We start from the raw sequence: 12,384 nt of genomic DNA on the forward strand, positions 1-12,384 counted from the left end.
CAGCCTCCCAAGTAGCTGGGACTATAGGTGGACCACCACGCCTGGCTAATTTTTCTGTTTTTAGTAGAGATGCGGTTTCGCCATTTTGGCCAGCCTGGTTTCAAACTCCTGAGCTCAGGTGATCCACCTGCCTTGGCCTCCCAAAGTGCTGGAATTAAAGGCGTGAGCCACCATTCCTGGCCAGCAGTGAAACTTGAGGACAATAAGATTGAAGGATTGTTCTAATAGAGTAGACCATAAAGTGAGGCGGGTTAAAAAAAAAGAAAACAGAAAGAGATGGGCCCTCAAAGCGCAGAATAATACGATCAACAGATACTAGTGTATCACATTTGAAATGCTTTATGTTTTGGCTTTATGTTGATAAGTTGAAAACCCGTGTTTTTGTTTGTTGTTTGGTTTTTGCTTTGGCTATCTCATGTAAAAAGGCATGTAGGGGATGGCATTGATTATTCTAAATCGTTTTTACTGGGAACGCTTTTCCAAGATTTGAATAGCTAAATGTCAACTTTTTTCTTAATAGTATTTTCATCTCAGCCTAGTGACGATGAATCAAGTAGTGATGAAACCAGTAATCAGCCGAGTCCTGCCTTTAGACGACGCCGTGCTAGGAAGAAGACTGCTTCTACTTCAGAATCTGAAGAACGGCCGCTTGCTGAACAAGAAACCGAACCTTCTAAGGAGTTGAGTAAACGTCAGTTCAGTAGTGGTCTCAATAAGTGTGTTATACTTGCTTTGGTGATTGCAATCAGCATGGGATTTGGACATTTCTATGGTAAGTATTTGAAAATGTGTTATACATAACCTGATGGGATAGTGTAGAGGCACTTAAGAGTGAGGAATCCTGGGCAGGGTGTGGTGGTGCATACCTGTAATCTCAGCTCTTTGGGAGGCTGAGACGGGCAAATCACTTGAGTGAGGTTAAGAGTTGGAGACCAGCCTGGCCAACCCCGTCTGTACTAAAAATACAAAAGTTAGCCTGGTGTGGTGGTGCACGCCTGTAATCCCAACTTCTCTGGAGGCTCAGGTAGGAGAATTGCTTGAACTTGGAAGGCAGAGGTTGCAGTGAGCTGAGATCGCATTACACTCTAGCCTGGGCGACAGAGTGAAACTGTCTCAAAAAAATAAATAAATAAATAAAAGTCGGGGCGAGGGTGAATCCTTGGCTCTGTTTTCAGTGCCATTATTAAGTGTATGGCCTTGAAAACTTGAAGCCTTTTTGAACCTCAGTTTTCTCATTCTAGAAGTGGGTGCTGCCTGTCTCACAAAACTTTTTATTTAAATAAGATAGTAATGGCAGGGTGCAGTGGCTCACGCCTGTAATCCCAGCATTTTCAGAGGCCAGGGTGGGTGGATCACTTGACCAACCTGACCAGTATGGAGAAACTCCATCTCTACTAAAAAAAAAAAAAAAAAAAAAAATTAGTTGGCCGTGGCCTGTGGTCCCAGCTACTTGGGAGGCTGAGGTGGAAGAATCGCTTGAACCCAGGAGGCGGAGGTTGCAGTGAGCTGAGATTGTGCCACTGCACTCCAGCCTGGCGACAGAGCAAGACTCCAATCTCAAAAAAAAAAGTTGGGGTGGGGTGGGGTAGTAGTTGTTATTAACAAATGTAAGGATAATAACCACATATTTTAGTGACTTTTTTAAAAGTTAAAGGATTGAAAGATTAAAAATCAGAAATGCTCATCTTGAGGCAAATCATTTATATTTAGAATCATAGTTAAACTAAGTTGAAGTGTGGCTTTATTAAGGCAGATTATTGAATTATTTGAAATGTGGGAATAATTAGTGTATCATACTTTGTAACATTCATTGTTGCTTCTGTGATTCACATGAATTGAGAGTTTTTCATCTTTATCCTTATACTTTGCTCTTTATTGTGGTTGATAGTGTTTATGTATGTTGATTATCTTATCAATTCAAAGCCTTTGGATGAGAAGAGGAAGATATTTCATTGGTGTTACTTTCTCATTTAGAAGCCTTACCATTGAATCTCCCCCACTTTCTTTTTTTTGAGATGGGGTCTTGCCCTGTTGCCCAGGCTGGAGTGCAGTGGTACGATCTTGGCACACTGCAACCTCTGCTCCCAGGGTTCTAGCAATTCTCCTACCTCAGCCTCTCAAGTAGTTGGGATTACAGGCACCCGCCACCATGCCCAGCTAATTTTTTTGTATTTGTAATAGAGACGAGGTTTCACCATGTTGGCCAGGGTGGTCTGGAACTCTTGACCTCAGGTGATCCACCTGCCTCAGCCTTCCAAGGTGTTGGAATTACAGGCGTGATCCACCGAGCTCACTTACTTTTTCTTTATTTATCTAATAGGAATTTATTTTTTCTTTTTCCCTTTTTTTTTTTTTCTTTAAGATGGAGTTTTACTCTTGTTGCCCAGGCTGGGATGCAATGGTGTGATCTCAGCTCACTGCAACCTCCGCCTCCAGGTTCAAGCAGTTCTCTGGCCTCAGCCTCCCCGGTAGCTGTAATTACAGGCATGCACCACCATGCCCAGATAAATTTTTGTATTTTTAGTAGAGACAAGGTTTCACCATGTTGGCCAGGCTGGTCTCGAACTCCTGACCTCAGGTGATCTAACCACCTTGGCCTCCCAAAGTGCTGGGATTACAGGTGTGAGCCACCATGCCTGGCTTAAGAATTTTTAAAGAACTGTGAAATGCTGATACTTTGAATAAAATGATTGTCAAGATTACATAGGTTATGGCCAGGCACAGTGGCTCACACATGTAATCCTAGCACTTTGAGAAGCTGAGGTGGGTGGATCACTTGAGGCCAGGAGTTCGAGACCAGCCTGGCCAACATGGTGAAACCCAGTCTCTGCAAAATTTAGCCAGGCGTGGTGTTACTTGCCTGTAGTACCAGCTAGTTGTGAAACTGAGGCATGAGAATCGCTTGAATGCGGGAGGCAGAGGTTGCAATGAGCTGAGATCACACCTGCTTGGGTGACAGACTGAGACGTTCTCTCTCAAAAAAACAAAACAAAACAAAACAAAACAAAACAAAACAAAAAAAAGATTTCATAGGTTATATGCAGATTACCAAAATTTAAAAATATATAAAACATTTAGTCATAATATTTATGTTACATACCCTCAATAAAAATCTTTATTTTAGGCACAATTCAGATTCTGAAGCGTCAACAGTTAGTCAGAAAGATACATGAAGATGAACTGCATGATATGAAGGATTCTCTTTCCCAGTGTCAGCAGGAACGAGAACCTTTCATAGATTATAAGGTATGTACCACTAATAAATATTTAAAATAATTGTTAGTAATTATTGTGCATATTAGTTAGTGCTTATTGTGCTTATTAGTGCAGATGAGTAAATCAGTAATAATGCTGATCATTGAATTGAGTACAGGTGCTTACTGTGTCCTAGTCATTGTTATGAGTGCACCATATAGAGCAGGTGTCCCCAGACTACAGCCCGCGGGCCGCATGCGGCCCCCGCGGCCATTTATCCGGCCCCCGGCCGCACTTCAGGAAGGGGCATCTCTTTCACTGGTGGTCAGTGAGAGGAGCACAGTATGTGGCGGCCCTCCAGTGGTCTGAGGGACAGTGAACTGGCTCCCTGTGTAAAAAGTTTGGGGACGCCTGATACAGAGTATTTCTCTTACTCTTACAACATGGAATTAAGCAAGGATTAACTTTTATAGGTAGGAAGAGGTTTAGAAAGGTTAAGTGACTTTCCCAAGGTAGCAACTGGCAGAACTAATTTGTTTTTTGTTTGTTTGTTTATTGGAGATGGAGTCTTGCTCTGTTGCCCAGGCTGGAGTGCAGTGGCGCAACCTCGGCTTACTGCAGCTTTCACCTCCTGGGTTCAAGTGATTCTCGTGCCTCAACCTCTGAAGTAGTTGGGATTACAGTGTGCACCAGTATGCTGGGCTAATTTTTTTGTATTTTTAGTAGAGACATGGTTTCACCATGTTGGCCAGTCTGATCTCTGACTCCTGACTTTGAACTCCCGAACCCAGGACATGGAGGTTGCAGCGAGCCAAGATCACGCCTCTGCACTCTACCCTGGTCAACAGAGCAAGATTCCATCTCAAAAAAAAAATATTCTTCTACTGTGCTGTTGTTCTCAGTTTGTTGTAGCTCTCTGCTCTGTGTTTTCTTGCATATGAACCTTGTATTTCCCAATGTTTATACTATTGAAAATACACCTCAGCCTCCTAAAGTGCTGGGATTACAAGTGTGAGCCACCACACCTGGCCCTGGCCTTTTGTTTTGTTTCGTTTTGTTTGCAGAGCTAATTTGATTCCAAGGATTTGACTTAAGAAATTTTATTCCGGCCGGGCGCGGTGGCTCAAGCCTGTAATCCCAGCACTTTGGGAGGCCGAGGTGGGTGGATCACGAGGTCGAGAGATCGAGACCAACCTGGTCAACATGGTGAAATCCCGTCTCTACTAAAAATACAAAAAATTAGCTGGGCATGGTGGTGCGTGCCTATAATCCCAGCTACTCAGGAGGCTGAGGCAGGAGAATTGCCTGAACCCAGGAGGCGGAGGTTGCGGTGAGCCGAGATCACGCCATTGCACTCCAGCCTGGGTAACAAGAGCGAAACTCCATCTCAAAAAGAAAAAAAAAAAGAAATTTTATTCCTAGTTGCTGTTTTATAGTTAACATCATTTAAAATTGACATTTTATATGTGTATATAGACATTTTTGTTAACATTACTTTTACAGAGGGAAGCAGGCATTTTCAGTTGGCAAGCGGAAAAAAGGAGAGTTGTGGGTTTTTGTTTTGTTTTTTTTGAGACAGAGTCTCGCTGTGTCGCCCAGGCTGAGTGCAATGGCACAATCTCGGCACACTGCAACCTCTGCCTCCTGGGTTCAAGCGATTCTCCTGCCTCAGCCTCCTGAGTACCTGGGACTACAGACACACGGCACCACACAAGGCTAATTTTTGTATTTTTAGTAGAGACGGGGTTTCACCATGTTGGCCAGGCTAGTCTCGAACTCCTGACCTCAGGTGATCTACCCGCCTCAGTCCCCCAAAGTGCTGGGATTACAGGGGTGAGCTACCGCGCCCAGGGAGTTGTGGGTTTTTTTTTTTGTTTGTTTTTGTTTTTTTTTTGAGAGTGAATCTTACTCTTGTCAACAGGCTGGAGTGCAGCCTCCTGAGTAGCTGAGACTGCAGATGTTTGCCACTATGCTGGCTAATTTTTTGTATTTTAGTAGAAATGAGGTTTTGCAGTGTTGGCCAGGATGGTCTCAATTGTCCTAACCTCATCATCCACCTGCCTTGGCCTTTCAAAGTGCTGGGATTACAGGTGTGAGCCACCACACCCAGCCCCGAGAGTTGTGGTTTTATAGTTTCTCTAAGATCTTCTTTTGATTAGGGACATAGCCATTCCCTTTCATTGTTTTTTTTTTTTTTTTTTTCTGATGGAAGGGAGAACATGTTTTTCTGTCTATAACAAACCTAGATCTCATCTCACAGGACAGTACTGTCCATTCTGTTGTTACCTAACACCTTTGTGGGTTTATGAGGATCAGCTAAATAGTTGGTCCCCTATCTAGTTTTTTCCTAGGAATGGTGTAGAGATAAACTCAGGGTAGAAAAGTAAGCTGTGTCTGGGTGAGGTGGTGGCCTCCCAAATTCCCAAAGGTGGCAACTTTGGGACACCAATGTAGGTGGATTGCTTGAGGCCAGGAGTTCAACACCAGCCTGGCCAACACAGTGAAACCTTGTCTCTACTAAAAATACAAAAATTAGCCAACTGTGGTGGTGTACACCTATAATCCCAGCTTCTCAGGAGGCTTAGGCACAAGATTCCTTGAACCTCAGAGGTAGAGGTTGCAGTGAATTGATTATCACACTGTTGTATTTCAGCCTGGGCCACAGAGAAAGACACTCTTTTTTTTTCTTTCTTTTCTTTTCTTTTCTTTTTTTTTTTTTTTTGGTCACCCACCACCCACCGACTCTATCTCAAAAAAAAAAAGGAAAGAAAAGTAAGCTATTGTTTTTTCCACCCCCAAATCTCACACTTAATTTATGTAGGCTTCCCTTACAGGTTATATTTCTTGAAAAGACAAAAATAATACTTTATAACTAAGTTGTATCTTTTAGGGAGGTATTTCTCCCCTCCAGGTATTAACCAGACCTGACCCTGCTTAGCTTCTGTGATCAGAGGATATTGGGCGCATTCAGGGTGGTATGGCTGTAGACACAGGGAAGTACTTCCAAAGTTAATTACAAATAGTGCAGTTTTTCCTACCTATTAGAATATGCCATTTTCTTCTTCACTACAATGGTTTCTGGCTCCATAGGATAACACTGTCTTTTGGAAGATTCACTATACATAAATCTTTACAAAGAGTTTGTATTTCAGGTTTGGGTTTGGGTTTTTTTTTTTTTTTTTTTTTTTTTTTTTTTTTTTTGAGATGCAGTCTCGCTTTGTTGCCCAGGCTAGAGTGCATGGGGGGTGATCTCAGCTCACTGCAACCTCTGCCTCTTGGGTTCAAGCGATTCTCCTGCCTCAGCCTCCCAACTAGCTTGGATTACAGGCTTCCTCCACCATTCTTGGCTATTTTTTTTGTATTTTTTGTAGAGATGGAGTTTCACTGTGTTGGTCAGCCTGGTCTCGAACTCCTGACCTCAGGTGATCCACTTGTCTCGGCCTTCCAAAGTGCTGGAATTACAGGCGTGAGCCACTGTGCCTGGCCTGTTTTCTTTTTTTTTTTTTCTTTTGTTTTGTTTTAAGAAGGTCCCATTCTTGTTGTCCATGCTGGAGTGCAGTGGTGTAATAATGGTTCATTGCTGCCTTAACTTCCTGGCCTCAATCAATCCCTCTGGCTTAGCCTTTCAAGTAGCTGGGACCACAGGCACACGCTACCATGTCTAGCTAACTTTGTTTTTAAATTTTTCATAGAGATGGGTTCTCACTATGTTGCCCAGGTTTTTCTGGAACTTCTGGGTTCAAGCGATCCTCCTGCCTTGGCCTAAAAGTGCTGGGATTAAAGGCTTAAGCCACTGTGCCTGGTTAGAGTCAGTTTTTGCAGATGTGTTGTTTCTAGCTGTTAAATATGGATCGGATAGATGTTGAAGCTCTTTGGAAGACCTGGTCAGGATCTGCTTATCAGTCACTTCTGTCAACATCATATTTACTGCATGAGGAATGCTGTGTTCTTTCATTCTGTGGCTGCCTTTGCTTGTGCATTTCAAGATTATGGTACACCAGTGCATCAGTCTCCTACTCCACAGTCCACTGCTGTTGGGTAGAAGAAACTTCTCTCGTATAGGCAGAGCAGATGTAATGACTGTGATTAAATTTTACATCTTTATTTGTTCTCTGAAGATTAATGAGCTAGAAAGTGAAGCAATCATTTTAGAGAGTTATTATTCAAGTGTAAAATAGTGTCATTCTCTTAAAGGACTTGTCCGTCCTCCCCCCCCCCCCCCCCCGCTTTTTTTTTTTGGCTTGTTTCTGAATCCAGGTAATTGGCTGGTCTTACTCAAATGGGGTAACCATAACGTGTGTGGTCAGTTACACCAAATTTAAGTATCATTTTGCAGATTTATACATAAGATATTTTTAACTGAATAGACAATGCTGTAAGAACTTGTTGAAGCATATTGTTTAATTTTTGACTATTTTTGGTTAAAATTTGTTACTTACACATATGTTTGAAAGAAAATTCAAATCAATCAAGGATACCCTTACTGAAGCAGTAAAATTCTGTAAGCCTAATTGAGAACCATTTCTATCATGGGTATTGCCTTTCAGAGTTATAGCAATCTATAGATTAATCTTCAGTGTTATATTAATCTATACAGATTACAGAACTGCTGTAATCTGAGTGACGGCACTTTGTAAGTTTGCATATAATTGGATAAGTTAGTTATAAATGTTACTAAGATTCAGTCTGTCCTCTAAAATGCTCATAGAATTTATAGGTTATCTGTACTTACCTAGCAATGTTAATTGCATAGGACTAAAATGTTTCAAATGGGACTAAGATTATTAGAATTTCTTATTTCGAAGGGTACAGTGAGTACAATTTTTTTGAAGCCATAAGTCAGCTCTTGATGTAATTTTACTTTTTATAAAGATAATCTGTCGTCCTAAGATTCAGAAAAGGCTTTAGTCCTATTAGCCCTAGCCAACTTTCTAAATTCTTCCAGCTGGGCACGGTGGCAGGTGCCTCTAATCCCCACTATTGGCGGGGCTGAGGCAGGAGAATTGTTTGAACTTGGGAGGGAGAGGTGGTGGTGAGCCGAGATGGTGCCACTGCAGTCTGGCGACAGAGTGAGACTCCATCTCAAAAAATAAAATAAAAAATAAATTCTTCTACCATGCTGTTCTTCTCAATTTGATGTAGCTCTCTGCTCTGAGTTTTCTTGCATGTGAACCTTGTTATTTCCCAGTGTTTATACTATTGCAAATTCTACCCGGGGTATAGTATCTCTAGAAGTAAAGACACAAAAGCTTATGGGGTGTTATATATCTTAAAGATTTAAATTCAGCTTTTAAAGCACTTGACATGTTATTTCTTCTCTTTCAAAAAAATGTAGTCATTGAAAGAAAACCTTGCAAGGTGTTGGACCCTTACGGAAGCAGAGAAGGTGTCCTTTGAAACTCAGAAAACTAACCTTGCTACAGAAAATCAGTATTTAAGAATATCTCTGGAGAAGGAAGAAAAGGCCTTGTCTTCATTACAGGAAGAGTTAAACAAACTAAGAGAACAGATTAGAATACTGGAAGATAAAGGGACAAGTACTGAATTAGTTAAAGAAAATCAGAAACTTAAGCAGCATTTGGAAGAAGAAAAGCAGAAAAAATACAGCTTTCTTAGTCAAAGAAAGACTCTGTTGGCAGAAGCAAAGATGCTAAAGAGAGAACTGGAGAGAGAACGACTATTAACTACAGCTTTAAGAGGGGAACTCCATCAGCTAAGTGATATTCAGTTACATGGCAAGTCAGATTCTCCCAATGTATTTACTGAAAAAAAGGAAATGGCAGTCTTACGGCAAAGACTCACTGAGCTGGAATGGAAGCTAACCTTCGAACAGCAGCGTTCTGATTTGTGGGAAAGATTGTATGTTGAGGCAAAAGATCAAAATGGAAAACAAGAAACTGACGGAAAAAAGAAAGGGAGCAGAGGAAACCACAGGGCTAAAAATAAGTCAAAGGAAACATTTTTGGGTTCAGTTAAGGACACATTTGATGCCATGAAGAATTCTACCAAGGAGTTTGTGAGGCATCATAAAGAGAAAATTAAGCAGGCTAAAGAAGCTGTGAAGGAAAATCTGAAAAAATTCTCAGATTCAGTTAAATCTACTTTCAGACATTTTAAAGATACCACCAAGATCATCTTCGATGAAAAGGGTAATAAAAGATGTGGTGCTACAGAAGCATCCGAAAAACCGAGAACAGTTTTTAGTGACTATTTACATCCACAGTATAAGGCACCTACAGAAAACCGGAATAGAGGCCGTACTATGCAAAATGATGGAAGGAAAGAAAAGCCAGTTCACTTCGAAGAATTCAGAAAAAATACAAATTCACAGAAATGCAGTCGTGGGCATGATTGTAGAGAAAATTCTCATTCTTTCAGAAAGACTTGTTCTGGTGTATTTGATTGTGCGCGACAGGAATCCATGAGCCTTTTTAACACAGTGGTGAATCCTATAAGGATAGATGAATTTAGACAGATAATTCAAAGGTACATGTTAAAAGAACTGGATACTTTTTATCACTGGCAAGAATTTGATCAGTTCATCAATAAGTTTTTCCTAAATGGTGTCTTTATACATGATCAGAAGCTCTTCACTGACTTTGTTAATGATGTTAAAGATTATCTTAGAAACATGAAGGAATATCAAGTAGATAATGATGGAGTATTTGAGAAGTTGGATGAATATATATATAGACACTTCTTTGGTCACACTCTTTCCCCTCCATATGGACCCAGGTCGGTTTACATAAAACCATGTCATTACAGTAGTTTGTAACATTTGTAGATTGGATAGCATTTTTATGATTTGATGAGTTTCTTGGAGGGTTACTGTTTCTAAGAGTCATGCTTTATTGCCACTGAGAGAATTCAGAGTAAATTGAAAAATAGAGTCTAAAAATTATAGCTGTTACAAATGGAAAATTTCATTATAACGTAATCACTTTGACCTGAGCAAATGATTTAATTTTTATCTTAAAAATCAGTTAAGAATATATAGAATCCTATTTTGGCCAAATTTGTTTCTTTTCAGTATAGTTTATATGAAAAGATCGCCTTAAGTGAAATTATTTTCCTTTAATCTTTTATGTATTTATACTTTGGGAAGCTAGGAGTGAACAACACAAATTTTACTCTGGTCAGAGGAGCTCATATGTGATGTTTCTAATGTCCTACCTATATTCACTTGTCCATTCCATGTACCAGCTTAGTTATGATACTTAATACTTAATCATATAATTATCCTTGATAAAGGTAGAAGCACAAAGAGGGAAAGTGAGCAAGTCAGATTCTAATATGTGTACCAATTTTTTATCCATTTTCATCTTTATATTCTGTAACATGAAACTTGCCTGATCTTCAAATGTTAGTTTCACTTTTTATCTTTGAAATACTTACCTTTCTGAATAAATACAATGTGTCTATAAAATAATGAGACTGATTCTGGTGTCTTTAGACATTAAGCAGGTATCTAGTCGTATAATGAAGAAAGGTGAGGCTGCCTTCAGGAGACAAGTGAAAAATTTTTGCTTTAAAGGAGCTCACAAGCTAAGTATATAAATAAAATTAAGGTATGGGGGCATGGTGGCCTCAGGCTGTCTGTAGATGTTTGGAAAGGCTTCTTGAGTGAGATGGCCTTTGAGCTGTGGACTAGTTTTTAAACTAGCTTTTGCAAGAGAAATGATAATTTACTATGCAGACAGGGAAGGGGATTTTACTTAAAAGGAAGGTCATTTGGATATATGAAGAACACTACTTTAAGGAAGCAGGGTAGTGCTGGAGGATAAGAGATGCAGACCATGAAGGGCCCCATTTTATGCTAAAGGTTTTGTCCTGTAGGACATGGAGAACCTCTGAAGAATTTTCAAGGCTGGTAGGATATGATTATATTGTATTGTAGATTACAGTAGTCCTCCTTTATCTTCAGGATATATGTTCCAAGACCCCCAGTGGGTGCTTGAAACCAGGGATAGAACAGAATTCTATATATAATATGCATGAATTTCTTTTTCCTTCTTTACGATCTCATACATGGGTTTGTTCTTACCATGGATCTTACCAGCCTCAGCATACTTTTGTCTCTCTTATTGAGAATGTTCACCCTTTCACTTAAAGGAAGTGCCTTATAGCTTCTCTTTGGCATATCTAAATTGCCAGCATCACTATTGTATTTTGCGGTCATTATTAAGTTTCTTAATCATAATTATCCTTATCTTAGGGATACTTGAACACAAGCACTGTGGAATGATAACAGTGTATCTGATCAACAGACTGCTACTAGGTGATTAAGGGGTGGGTAGCATGGATACTGGACAATGGGATTATTCATATCCCATGTGTGATGGAGCAGAACTGCCTTATTTCATCACATTACTCAGAACAGGCATAAATCTTAATACTTATGCATTATTTCTTTATTTTTATTTTTATTTTTTGAGACGGAGTCTTGCTTTGTCACCCAGGCTGGAGTGCAGTGGCATCATCTCAGCTCACTGCAACCTCTCTCTCCCAAGTTCAAGTGATTCTCCTGCCTTGGCCTCCTGAGCAGCTAGGACTACAGGTGCGAGCCACCACATCTGGCTAATTTTTATATTTTAGTAGCGATGGGGTTTCACCATGTTGGCCAGGCTGGTCTCTAACTCCTAACCTAAGTGATCTGCCCATCTCAGCCTCCCAAAGTACTGGGGTTACAGGGGTGAGACACTGCCTGTTGCCTAAAACTTAAGAATTATTTATGAAATTTTCTATTTAACATTTTCAAACCACAGGTGACCACAGGTAACTGAAACCTGAATCCCAGAAAGTGAAGCCGTGGATAAGGCAGGACTACTGTATTGACAACAGCTTACAGAATTGACAAGAAAGGTGTGAAGCTAGAAGGTGGTCAATATACTACAGACATGAGCTGTTTAGATGAGCATCTAAACTGGGACAATGGTAGTAGGGGAGGAAAGGAGAAAACATTTGGAGAATAGATAGTAACTGGTATTTCTTGTGAAAGACAAGTACAAAGTAACAGTGACTTCCAGATTTCTGAGTTGGGTCATCTGTTGGATAGTAGTATCACAGTGATAGGGAATTCAAGGTTTGGGCTAAGGGCAATTGGAGATGAGAATTGTGTTTGCAAGTAACTACTGACATTCAAGTGAGGAGGGTTAGTTGGTAGGTAGTGCTATGGTCATCTCTTTTGCC

The 12,384-nt window shown here is 40.4% G+C and overlaps 1 protein-coding gene across 7 annotated transcripts in view; it reads left to right on the plus strand.

The window, feature by feature from the left end:
- CCPG1 (cell cycle progression 1) overlaps positions 1 to 12,384 on the plus strand; it is a 72,949-nt gene that overhangs the window by 36,846 nt on the left and 23,719 nt on the right. For 6 of the 7 annotated variants that reach the window (XR_012516423.1, XM_074394209.1, XM_074394205.1 and 3 more), the window contains 3 exons: positions 521 to 772; positions 3,125 to 3,246; positions 8,531 to 9,930. Coding sequence is in view for 6 of the 7 variants with exons in the window: in XM_074394209.1 (XP_074250310.1) it covers positions 521 to 772; positions 3,125 to 3,246; positions 8,531 to 9,930 (1,774 nt within the window). In the remaining variant the exon portion in view is untranslated. The remainder of the gene's footprint in view (positions 1 to 520; positions 773 to 3,124; positions 3,247 to 8,530; positions 9,931 to 12,384) is intronic. The other variant, XM_074394210.1, reaches the window with a different exon arrangement.

This window comes from Saimiri boliviensis, chromosome 2 (genome assembly GCF_048565385.1).
Source record: "Saimiri boliviensis isolate mSaiBol1 chromosome 2, mSaiBol1.pri, whole genome shotgun sequence".
In the NCBI taxonomy this organism is placed as follows: Eukaryota; Metazoa; Chordata; class Mammalia; order Primates; family Cebidae; genus Saimiri; species Saimiri boliviensis.